General features: G+C 41.8%; 1 protein-coding gene across 1 annotated transcript; it reads right to left on the minus strand.

Moving 5' to 3' along the window:
• Positions 1-62: 62 nt before the first annotated feature.
• On the minus strand, positions 63-9,664 carry FAM180B (family with sequence similarity 180 member B). Its single transcript, XM_081902534.1, has 3 exons — positions 9,093-9,664; positions 4,662-4,729; positions 63-2,729 (listed from the first exon to the last, which is right to left on the minus strand). Exons 1-3 carry the CDS (start codon positions 9,178-9,180, stop codon positions 2,271-2,273), a joined length of 615 nt encoding a protein of 204 aa, XP_081758660.1. The 5' UTR covers positions 9,181-9,664; the 3' UTR covers positions 63-2,270.
• Positions 9,665-12,052: the final 2,388 nt, after the last annotated feature.

Here is a 12,052-nt window from a genome sequence, read left to right on the forward strand (position 1 = left end):
ATTATTAAAGAATGTGAGGCAGATTGGTTACAAAGAGAGGTAATCAGTTAATTAACAGGCAATTGTTAATATAAATAAATTTGAATATTGCCAAAAACTCAATATTGAAGGAAGTGTGAGTTAATAAGCATTAACTACTTCCATAAAAAACTGAAACCAACATAGCCTTAAACCCAAGAATACGTCTGCCCTTAGCTGCCCCCTGCAATTAAAAATGCCCCCCTCTGATTAATCAACTAAATAGGGTAAATCCAATGGTATTTATTTACTAGCAGAATACAGATGGTGGAAACAATTCCCCTTTCCCCTCTGTGCACCCCATAATCTGCTGTAGAGGGTTGGGGTCCAGAGCAAGACTGGAGGGAACACAGAAGACTGCATGCGAGACAGGAGAAGGGTGAAACTCCATCATGTGTGATGTGGAATGTTGCCCACTTAACACTTCTGGCCTCTGTGTGCACAGCTGTGTTGTTAACACAACAATGTATTATTGGCTATTGCATATATTGATGACTACAGATGCTGCCTTCAACAGATAGGTTAGGTGCCTGAAGGGCAACTCAAGTTGTCTCCATATTAATAAGCTTTGGAGCTGCAAATGGATAAATTCTGTTATCGAAGCCAGACATATGTCCATTGGGCAAAGCTATGCAGCTGCCTAGAGCCACTTTGACAGCAAATGAATGGGACCCAAACCCACAGAGTTCCGTTCTGTGGTATAAGTTTTTCTGCTGTTTTAAAAGCATTGTTTCCATGTTTGGGTGCTGGGGCATCTATTCCCGGTTTGCTTGGCCCTGGCATGCTGCATTTTGACCAATACATCTGGTATAGGATTGGGATATCCCTGCACAGACACCTGCTGAAGCCCACTTCTGCATACAGACAATGATTGGTTAAGTTAAAAAGCCAAGGTTAAGACTAAAGATATTTCTTGGCTAAGACAATGCTGTCACAAGTTTATATATTCACATTTTAAAAGGTAGCATAGCCCTTACAAGTTTATATCAGGTCCCAACTAGAACATATGCAACACCCTAGTCTCATTTGCTTACAAACTCTGTTAACTAATCCCATACAGACAGCTCCCTAAAAGGCACATTCCTTAATACATTCAAAATTAAATTCCCACAAGTGTTTGATACCACAATTCACCTATGGCTTCCCTAGTGCACTGTTTATCACACAAAGCATATTTGATTCATATGTGGAGCCAAGCAAGCTTGCTTGCTTATGGTACATTCAGTGGTTAAAGTTGCAGATTGTGGAACAGTCTTATCTTCTTATCTTACTACATTTGCTAACTGCTTCCTTCAAACGGTCTGGATGCAGGGGCATAGCAAGGGGGGTGCGGTAGGTGCGGACTGCCCTGGGTGTCCCCACTGAGGGGGGTGACAAAATGGTGGGCGGCACTCACCGCGGGGCCCGCAGTGCACCTGAGCCACGCTTCTCTTCTGGCACAATGGCTTAAGCGCCCGCAGGCCCAGTGCTGCCCCAAACATTCCGCCCATTGTCTCCCCCTCAGCTGTAGGGCGGCTGAGTGGGAGGAGGCAGGCAGACTCCTTGGAGGCCCCGCGGTGCCCCATGAGCGGCTGGACCCACCCCTGGGCGCAGGGCACACGCGCCGCCCCAGGTGCCCAACGGCTTGCTCAACCGCTGTCTGGATGGCAAACCTGGTAGAACTAAACTAACCCTTTTCTGACATAGTGGCTTTTAGGGCAAATTGTACACTGTACCTGAAGAATATTATGTTATACAAGAAGAAACACTAAGCTGGAAGGACTGCCCCATTGGGCCCTTCAGTCTCCTCACTTTCTTTCTGACATAAAGCCTCCTGAACTGATGTTTGTCCATAATTTCGTAAAAGCTCCCTTCTAAGAAGATACATGTTCTGTTGGTAAACAGTTCTTACAATTCGTAAGATCTCCCTAGTGTTTAACATGGATCTGGTTTCTTGTAATTTTCGCTACACACAAAATTGCAGCGTAACACATAAAAATGCCAAGAGCAGGGACATGTAACTCCATTTTTCCTCAGTAACCCAATTCCAATCAACAGCAAAGTGCCATCTGAACTGCATGTCCTATAGAGAGCGCAGGGCAGAGGCCTTGAGCAACATGCTAATCATATAAATCCAATGAAAAGCTAAGCAGCAGCTACACCAGAGATAAGAAAACAGGAAGGGTGACACTCCTGTGCACATTCCTGGAGAATGAACCTAAAATATATATATTTGCATAATAATTTGGCTTATAGGGACCAAGATTTCTCCTTTATGGATGAGAGTCTCTTTGGGTCCTGGCTAGGCTAGACTGGTAGAATTTCTTCAGTGCGGAAATATAGACAGGCATTTCCGGCCAAGGCCTAGAAGCCAGAAGCTGAACAGAATCCATAGATTCCTTCGAACAGAATCGTTTGCAGAGATCACGGAGTATTTCAATAACCAGCTGAGAGAAAAGGTTGATCCAGAGGTTTTTCTCCAGGCCTTGAATGGAGCGAATTTGGTAAGCACAGTAGACAGTGGTAAAGATGAGCTTCTTGAATTCCTGTGGAGTTATAGGGGTGTCAGACTGTGAGAGGAAGTCCAGGTACTCTTCAATCCCGTCTGGGTTTTTTGGAATCTCATGCTGAAAGACCCGGAGTAATCGCTTGGTGGGACGCAGAGAGGCAAACTCCTCATCCTCAATCCTGATTGTCTCATTGGCCATAATTTCAATTCCTCTCCAAAGTAACTGAAAGAAGAAGAATAGAATTGTGAGGATCAGCAGACAGTTTTTCCTCTATGGTAAGAAGTGATCATGCTCAAGAATTAATTTTTGCTCAGGGCAGAGTGGCTAATGGCCAGGAGGATAAAATTTGTCTTCTATTGTTGCATGTGACTTGACTTACTTGCTTGCGTCATCTGGGTTGTGTTATTAAACTATTCCTGACACCATTCAAATGGCTTGTTGTGGACTCTTCTCTATTCACGGCATCTACAATCCAGTTTAGATTGGCTCATGAGAATTAACTGGTGATAAAAAGGACACTTGGAAGTCCTATCTTTGGGCCAATGCATGGATGGGAAACCAACCTGCAGATGTTGTTGATCTATAGTTCCCTTCATCCCTAACCGTTGGGGTAGAGAAGTCCAACAACAACTGGAGGGTCACAAATTCCCCATGCCTAGAGCTAGATTAATTTTAACTCCATTCTAGCCCTGTGACTCCTTATCCAAAATTTCCTTTCCAACATAGCCTGTACCCATCTACAGGCATGTTGTCCAGCTTGGGTGTCTTTTAGACTGCTAGCCATGGCAGATGGAGTGAGGGATCATCAAGAGAATATTGCTCACAATGGTAGGATTGTGGAACTATCCAGTACCACATCATTCCTACTCCTAGATTTGTTTCCTGCATTCCTAATTCTAGCTCTTCAACACAAATAAGGGCAGGAAGTTCTGATACAGGCTAAGAAGCAAAGCTCACGAACATTAGGCGAAGATTACTGCTCAGATACCCCTCTGCATCTGGCTGCTTGAGACCTCAAAATGAATTGTGCTCCAATATAATAAATAGAGTGCATCACTGATATCACCCCTGTTTTGTTGGCAATGGTGTGTGTGTATTTAAGATTATTTTTTAAAAAGGAAAGGGTATGGAAGGTTCACACATACAGAGGGAGAATAAATATTAAGCATGGGTTCCCTGTTGAAGGTTAATGGTGGGTTCCAGTTCTGAAGGATGAAGACTATCACCTTAAGAAATACTGCTGTTAAAGAAAGTGGTGAAACAGCAAATGTTGGTAGCCCAGTACTTAATGTGTTCTCTGTCACTCAACTGGCCTGTTGCACAGTCAGAGTTCAGAATGTTTCCATATCTCCTTCCCATAGCCCAGCCACCTAGCTCAGTCTAATGAGCAGAAGTAGCCCAAGGCTGCCATCTTGTGGACCATAGCTTACATAAGCAGAAAACAGTGTTTCTCGGGAGTTCCATTTCTCCTCACTGAAGCTTCAACTGATGACTTAACCTGAAATCCTTAGTAATGTGGAGCGGCTGTAAAAGGGAGGGGGCATTGTGCAGTATAATGATCTCTGTCGAAAATGAAGAGCCAAGGAGGACTAATGTTATTGAGGGCCATTGCTACCATACCCTATACAAAAATTTTGAAATTTGCCTCAAGCATTGGTAACAGTAGCCAATTGCTGTGGTAGAGAATCTGCTTGGCAGAAGGTCCCAAGTTTAATCTCTGGCATCTCCAGGTAGAGCTTGGAATGCCCCCTGCATGAAACGCTTAATAATAATAATAATAATAATAATAATAATAATAATAATAATAATAATAATAATACTTTATTTATACCCTGCCCATCTGGCTGGGTTTCCCCAGTCACTCTCAAAAGCTGCTGCCAACTCAATATATGGTAGATTCTTAAGCTCCTAGGTGCACAGTGACCATCTTCCCACCTAGCCCAGCCACATTCCTCAGTACTAAAGAAGGGGCAGAAGTGTGTCCTTGTTGCTACACAATGCCAATCACACTTCTCCTCCTGGCACCAACAAAATGAAAGGTTGGGTAGCTGTAAGCCAAGAAGTTGGAGCTGTTGCAGTGATATCGGCAGGGCATGCCAAAGGTGAAGGAACCTCACATCCTTTTCTTTGTGGATTTGCTTTTGCCTAAATTACCTCTAGTATGATGCCAGCATTCTCCACCCCATTTGTATCTGGAGCATCCTGGAGGTCAATTTGTTCATCTGGAAAACAATAGAGAAAATAGTATTTAAATCAACATCTCTTCACCTATCCTCCTTCACATATATGCCTGATTTTCTGAGATTTCTTTTAATTTGTGTTAAATATTAACCTGAGGTCAAAATCTCAGTTATAACACTTACTATAAAATAATCTTTATTATTATTATTATTTTAAAATGTATACCACTTCATGCAAGAAGATCACTTAGCTGGTTCTGCATTTAATATTTAGGCATTATTATATATTTATTTATATCCTGCATTTTCCCCTGGCAGAGACTTGTGCGCTCCATTGTTACAACCCATAGACTAGACCAGAAGTGGGAGCCCCATGGCCCCCCAGATATTGTGAAGTACAACTTCCATCAGCTGCAGCAAACATTGTGAGTGCTCAAGAATGATGGAGTTGCATTTTACCAATGACTGAAGGGCCACAAGTCCCCAGACCCAACAGTTCAGCTGTTCCCAGATTTCTTTGCTAGGGACTGTGGGAGGCAGCACCAGGCCATATTTTGCAAGTGGAGTTGCATACAGAAGCAGGTCTGAAGTGCATTATACTGTGGAGTCCAAAACTAGGCAAGTATCCTGGAATGGCGTACCAAAGTTGAAGAGGTTTAAACTGTGATAATACATTGGGCTAAAGATTTTGGAAATAATATTCAATTAGAATCATGGGAAAGGTTATGGACGAAAGGTATTAATTTTACTGCATGCAGCGCACTTAAAGAAAATGTTATGAAAATGATGTATAGATGGTATTTAACACCAGCTAAACTTGCCAAAATGTATAAGACAGGAACTAATGAGTGCTGGGAATGTAAAGAAAAGGAAGGTGTCTTTTAGCACATGTGGTGGACTTGTAAAGTGGTAAAGGCTTTGTGAGAAATGAGATATACCGTAATGAGTTAAATTGTTTAAAAATACTTTTGTAAAAAAACCAGAAGCCTTTTTATTGGGTATAGTGAGTGAAGAGATACTAAGAGAAGATAAAAGACTGTTTATGCATGCAACAAAGTACCAACAACTCATTATATATCATTTCCCAGAAAGCCTTAACTCTAGGGCAAGTCCACCAGAGGTGAAAGAACGTTCCTTCAGTTTCTTTACATTTCCAACATTTATTATCAGACAAATGGTATATTTTTGCAAGCTTGACTGGAGTCATGTACCACCTATATATCATTTTCATAATATTTTCTTTCAAGGCATTACATGCCGTGAATTTCATACCGGTGGTCCACAACCTTTCCCAGTCAGCAAACATGATATTGTACCCAATGTCCTGTGCCCATTTTATCATAGCCGATTTGACCGTTTCATCTTGTGTATTCCATTTTAACAGCAAGTTATACATTCTTGAAAGTACCTTAGTCTTAGGTTCTAACAATTCCGTTTCCAACTTTGATTTTTCCACCTGGAATCCTATCTTTTTATCCAACTTAAAAACCTCTTTAATCTGAGCATAATGTAACCAATCTCGCACTTTATCTTTTAGTTTCTCCAAACTCTGCAACCTCCAATTATCTCCATCTTTTTCTAATATTTCCCAATATTTCGGCCATTTGGCCTCCATATTGAGTCTTTTCCGGGCCTTAGCTTCCATTGGTGATAACCACCTTGGGGTCTTGTTTTCCAATAAGTCTTTATATTTTGTACAGACATTAAACACTGCTTTCCTGACAATATGGTTCTTGAAAGCCTTATGACTTTTAACCTTGTCATACCACAAGTATGCATGCCATCCATAAGCATTGTTAAAACCTTCCAGATCCAAAACAGCAGTGTTTTCAAGAAGCAGCCAATCTTTCAACCAGCAGAAAGCTGCTGATTCATAATACAACTTTAAGTCTGGCAGGGCAAAGCCCCCTCTTTCTTTAGCATCAGTTAATATCTTAAACTTAATTCTGGGCTTTTTGCCCTGCCAGACAAATTTGGAAATATCTCTTTGCCACCTCCCAAAACACTCCATTTTATCCACAATCTGTAAAGTCTGGAACAAAAACAGCATTTTTGGCAATACATTCATCTTTATAGCAGCAATTCGGCCCGACAAGGAAAGTTTCATTCTTGACCAACCTTCTAAATCCCTTTTAATTTCTGACCAACACTTTTCATAATATCTAAAATTAGAGACACAATATAGGAAAATTATAAAACAAGAATTGAAACAAGGTGATAAATTGCTGGGTAAAGTTCGATAAACTTGGAACGCAGGAACGAGAGATGCGAGGAAGTCCAAAGAAGTGAAGAAAATATGGTTATTATAATGTTATATGTTATTTTGTTTTTTGTTTTTTTTATTGTATTAAGAAAATCTTTAATAAATATTTTATAAAAACAACAACAAAGTACCAACAAAACAAGAGTGGCGGATGAAGATGATGGACTTTGCAGAACTCACAAAGCCGGCAGGAAAAATCCAAAACCAACAAGATCAAGTATTCCAAAAGGACTGGAGTAAATTTATACGGTATCTGAAAGATTATTGTAAGCAACTAACATCACTAGCAGGGTTGTTTGAAGTCTTGTAATGAGAAACTTTCTACCTTTCTAAATTTAAATTTTGAATTATTTTGTAATGTGTGTAATTAGAATTGGAAAACATACAAAATGCAATGATATAAAGGTTAATTCTGAAAGCCATGAGGCGGGAGGGAAGGAGGTTGACAGGCTCTAAAAAGCCAGGGACGTAAAGTGGAGTGTAATGATATATATAAACTAGGCAAGTACCCTTGGGAATAAGGCACGGAGAGGCTCAGTGTATTGTTGGAACGAAAAAGCCAGTGGGAACTCCTAATCTACAATATTTTCATTTTTGGCACAGATGTAAAAAGTTAAGGTTCTCAACTTACAGAGGCAAGATAAGAACTAAAATAGAGGTTAGGCTTGCTCTAGAAATGTATTTTCTGAATTTCACCATTGGGATTATTAGATTAAGCTAAGGAGGTCCCTGCGAGAAATATAACATCTGCTGTTTCTGTAACTTTCCTTATTGTAGACAGCTTCCAGCTTTCCCTTCTAGAGTAATTCTCCCCAGAGTCATGGAGAAAAACTCACAGAAGTTGCTTGGAGAATGAGGCTGTGCACTTTGGCTTAGAAAAGATGATGCCTCTAGCCAGGTTGCAGTCTCCTGATCAAAGCCAGCTGTCTTCAGTTTTGGATTAAAGCTCAGATTGCAGCTGCATTTCATTTCTCCATAATACATAATTCAGGAAGTCTTTTGAGACTGACAGGCAGGAACAGAAATATTCCATTAAAATAACACTAATGGTGAAGGTAGTATAGTTCTCAACATCTGTTTTGTTGAGTTCACCCAAGTGACTTCCAAGCCTTTAAAAAGAAAAAAGTTCTGTTGGCAGTGGCAGGCATCCTATGCCTTCAGTAAATGATATGAAAAGCCCTATTTTGTGCTACCTTTAAAAATATTGCTTTTCCCCTGGCCATTGCCACCCGAGGTGTATGTTTTTGGGACCCATCCAATTATTGTGAATGTGGTTTGTTTTAGACGGCTGTATTTTAAATTGTTGTAACTTAACCTTTAACATTTAACTTAATCCTTGTAGTGAAGTATAATATTTTTTTAAAAAAGAAATAATAACCCTGCCACTTTTTTTAAGGAACAAGAGCTGCTTGCCTAACCAGGATCTGGCAACTTCACATTTGATTACCTTACCAACACAATCATGTCACTACGGTAAATCCAAACTCCTGCTTCTGTGAGTGAGGTATCAAGAAAACGGCTACTGAAATTCAGGATATAAATAGACCAGTCAGAAACTAGCCCTCTCTGGAATTGTTAGTCCAAAACCATTTGCCATTTTGTGAATGCAACAGTGTGAGCAGCACTCGGAAGCAGAATACAGCAACAGAGTAAACCACTGCAGAAATATTAATAAAGTCAAGATTTTCTCACAAAGCACCTGCCGCACAACTACTACCTATGTTTGAAGGCTGCTGGAAAATTCCCAGATGATGTTAACATGCTATTAATTCCAAGAGAGAAGAGCTGCATGAGTGTCCCATACAAACAGATGCTTGTTTCAGAGATTAAACAGAGGAAAAGTTGTTGATATTTACAGCATTCCTTAGAAAGTATGTGAAAGGGGTGTGTGAAAACTCAGTAGAAAGTATCTGTGTCTGTTTAACTGTCTCACTCTAGCAAGATCCTGACTTACTTTCTTTGGCACAGTAGCAATCCTTTCTTGAGTTTTATCAGATAACCTTAGTCCTGCAAGAAGCCCATGGAAAACCCTCCACTGGCACTCATGCACAAAATAGCCCGAAAGGTTGCATAGATAATAACAGAAATATATTGGCTGCCCACTGCAGAGCAGCCTTCTCCAGTTGTGGGTGAGCTTCCTACCTGTCTGTCTCCGGGATCCTGCAAACACACAGAGCATCAAAGCTGCCCACAGGCAGGTTCCAAAGTGCAGCGGCAGCATCTGGGCCATGTCAGGAAGAGTCCTTACCCCTTTCTGCAGATAAAACACTTTGGGTGAACCTGAAGTTGTTTACTGCCGTGTTGTTTCTTTCTCCTCTCTTTACAGTCCAATAAATTGCTGCTGAGACAGCTGGCCTTTCTCCAGTTCCAGCCCAGGGAAGGGCTTCCAGTTCAATTCCCAGTTCCTAACAGATAGTTTCCATCATAATGCAAAAGAAAAAGAAAAGAAAAGAAAACTTTGAAGGCTCAGGCTCCAGATTCTCCAAATGCTCTGCCAATGCAAGTCCCATTTATTTCCACTTGGAGCATCGGGCTGTTCCTTATTTGGTTTTTGGCTCGCCAGGTTAAGACTTTATGATTCTACCCCTTCCCCCAACCAGCTGCGAGCTTTTAAGAAAAGAAAGAACATGCTCTTAATAACCAAGGATTTATACTGACAATTTGAAACGTGCGTGGCCATAAACTAGTCCTCCTTAGAAAGGCGCATTGATGCTGCCTGAAGGACAATGGAAGTGCAGCTTGTTTCATTTTGCTTCAAGTCATTCTTTCCCCCCTCAAAGTTTGCTTTCCAGCACTGAAATCCAACAGAAATTCTGACATGCCACAGGAGGGTGGGGCTGGCAAATCTATGCCAGAAAGTATTCAGTAGAGAGGAAAGAAAGGTCATTTCTTCAACTCCATTGCTCTTGGAGGAGAAAGAGGAGTACAGTGACCTGTCAGAAACCAACACACACCCAACCATCTCCATCAGCCAGCTATCTCCACACGGGAGGACCAGTTTTAAGAAGTTTGATATTATCATCCGTTTCAGCCATTCATAGGAATTTTCCACAGCACTTTCCCACCCCCCTGGATTTCAGGAAAAACAGGATTTATGACCTATAATCCTGCAAATCCGCTATGGCACTCCAATTGTTGTTGGGACTACATCTCCCATCATCCCTGATCATTGGCCGTGTGGGCTGGGGCTGGTGGGAACTGGAGCCAACAACCAGAGGGCCTCAGGTTTCCCATCTCCTGCTATAGAATCTCTCTCTTTTAGCACCATCCCAATGTTTTAAAAGGGTTGCTGGATTCTATATATTTAAATAATTTCATGGAGTGGGGGACTGGTAAGAAACTTTCTGCACCTACCCAGTTTTTTCCCCTTGTACCAATATCAAAAGCTTATCAAGTCTGACCCAATGCTGTGGTTTAGTTCGCACAACAGACGTTTGCATGTGCAACGGAATTCCCCCTTCCTGTCCCCTGCAGCCCCCTCATGCACCCTCAACATGTATTGCAGAGGGATGTGGGTCCTTCCAAAACAGATAGGGCAGCATTCAGAGGAAAGAGAGGGAGGGTTGCGCCAGTGTGCAAATGGTAATCCACTTGTGCAGCGTTGAAATACAAGTCAAATCCCATATTGACACACCAGTATCTAGAGGGCCTTGATGTTGTGTGTATTTCAAACCTGTAAAGACACCTGTAGTAGTTGCCCACAATCCTCTTCATTTTCATCTTTCCCAGTTACTGTATCATTTTCAGGTTTGGGGCCTCCACAGGCTGAATCTCTTCTTCCTCTCATTAGGGAGAGAGACAATAAAAGTGCCACAGTATCTTAACACCACCCTTCTTTCCATAAGGAATCCAAAACAGGTCTAAGCACACACTAATCCATGGAGTTCGATTCATTGCATCTAAGCCAGTGATCTGGAAATTTTACCAAATTGGGTAGTACCTAGAGATGCATGTGAGCAACCTCTAGAACATGTCTTCTTGACAAAGGATCGCTGAAACATCAAAAATGGCCCCGGACTTGTCATTTAAGTTCACTCCAGTAATTCTTGACAATCTGCAAAATGTTGCAAAGGCACAAATCCATTGTAAGGAAAATGGCAAATGCTCCCCATTATCTAGAAAAGGGGAAGATGTTTGGTAAGATTCATCCACCCTACTCCCTCCAATGCAAAGTGGAAAGCACTCTGCAGCTGATTAGCTCCACATGTGCTGAACTCCAGCTGCTCAAATCTCTGCAGTGAGCTTTGGCACAACTTCTGTTGTCTCTCAGAAATCCCCCATACTGCTGCAACAGCAGCTTTTTTTAAACAAATGCAATTTAACTAGAACAAAAGCTTAAAACATCTGGATTCCAAGCATTGTTCTGGGTTCAAACCCTCAAGAAAGGAAACCTTCCATATATCTGAGGTCAAATTAAATCTATGGTTTGCAGCCCTCCACCCACTCATTCTCCCCCCTTCTATCACACCCGGTCCTCTATGTTACAGCCTATGGTCAGGGATGGGAATCTGTGGGCCTCCTGATGTTTCTGGACCGCAATTCCCATCTTCCCTGACTATTAGCCATGTTGGCTGGGGCTGGTGAGAACTGGGGGTCCAACAACATCCAGAAGGCCACAGCCTCCCCATTCCTGTCCTAAGCCCTGCAACGATCTATGCCTTTCTTCTGTGGAGTGTTTAGCTCATTTTTGGTGCTTAATGTTTATTCTCAGTAGAGGGGCAACCAGAAAACCACAACTCATATTGTTCCACATTTCAAGGAGCAGCCTCCTTTATGGCCACATTCATTATTGAGTAACGAAGCCATATGCTTGCGGTCACATTTACTGCAGCATATTGGGGTGGGGGGTCACAAGTGAATTGGCAGATAGATATTAATAAAATGTATCCAACTTCATGGCCTAGAGAATTTCTCAATAACCCACAGACTGCTGCCAGTGTCCAACAGCAGCTGCGTGACCACAGCTTGTTTCAAGACACACAAATAGGCCTAACAATCCAACAGACTTTGTGTGAAGAGTTCCTTTGGACTTCTCCTTACTCTCTGCTCCCCCATAGCCTCAAAATCGGCTTGAGGGTTTTTCTGAATATTTTGAGGGTGGG

Source organism: Podarcis melisellensis (assembly GCF_964234715.1).
Source record: "Podarcis melisellensis genome assembly, chromosome: 1".
NCBI lineage: Eukaryota > Metazoa > Chordata > Lepidosauria > Squamata > Lacertidae > Podarcis > Podarcis melisellensis.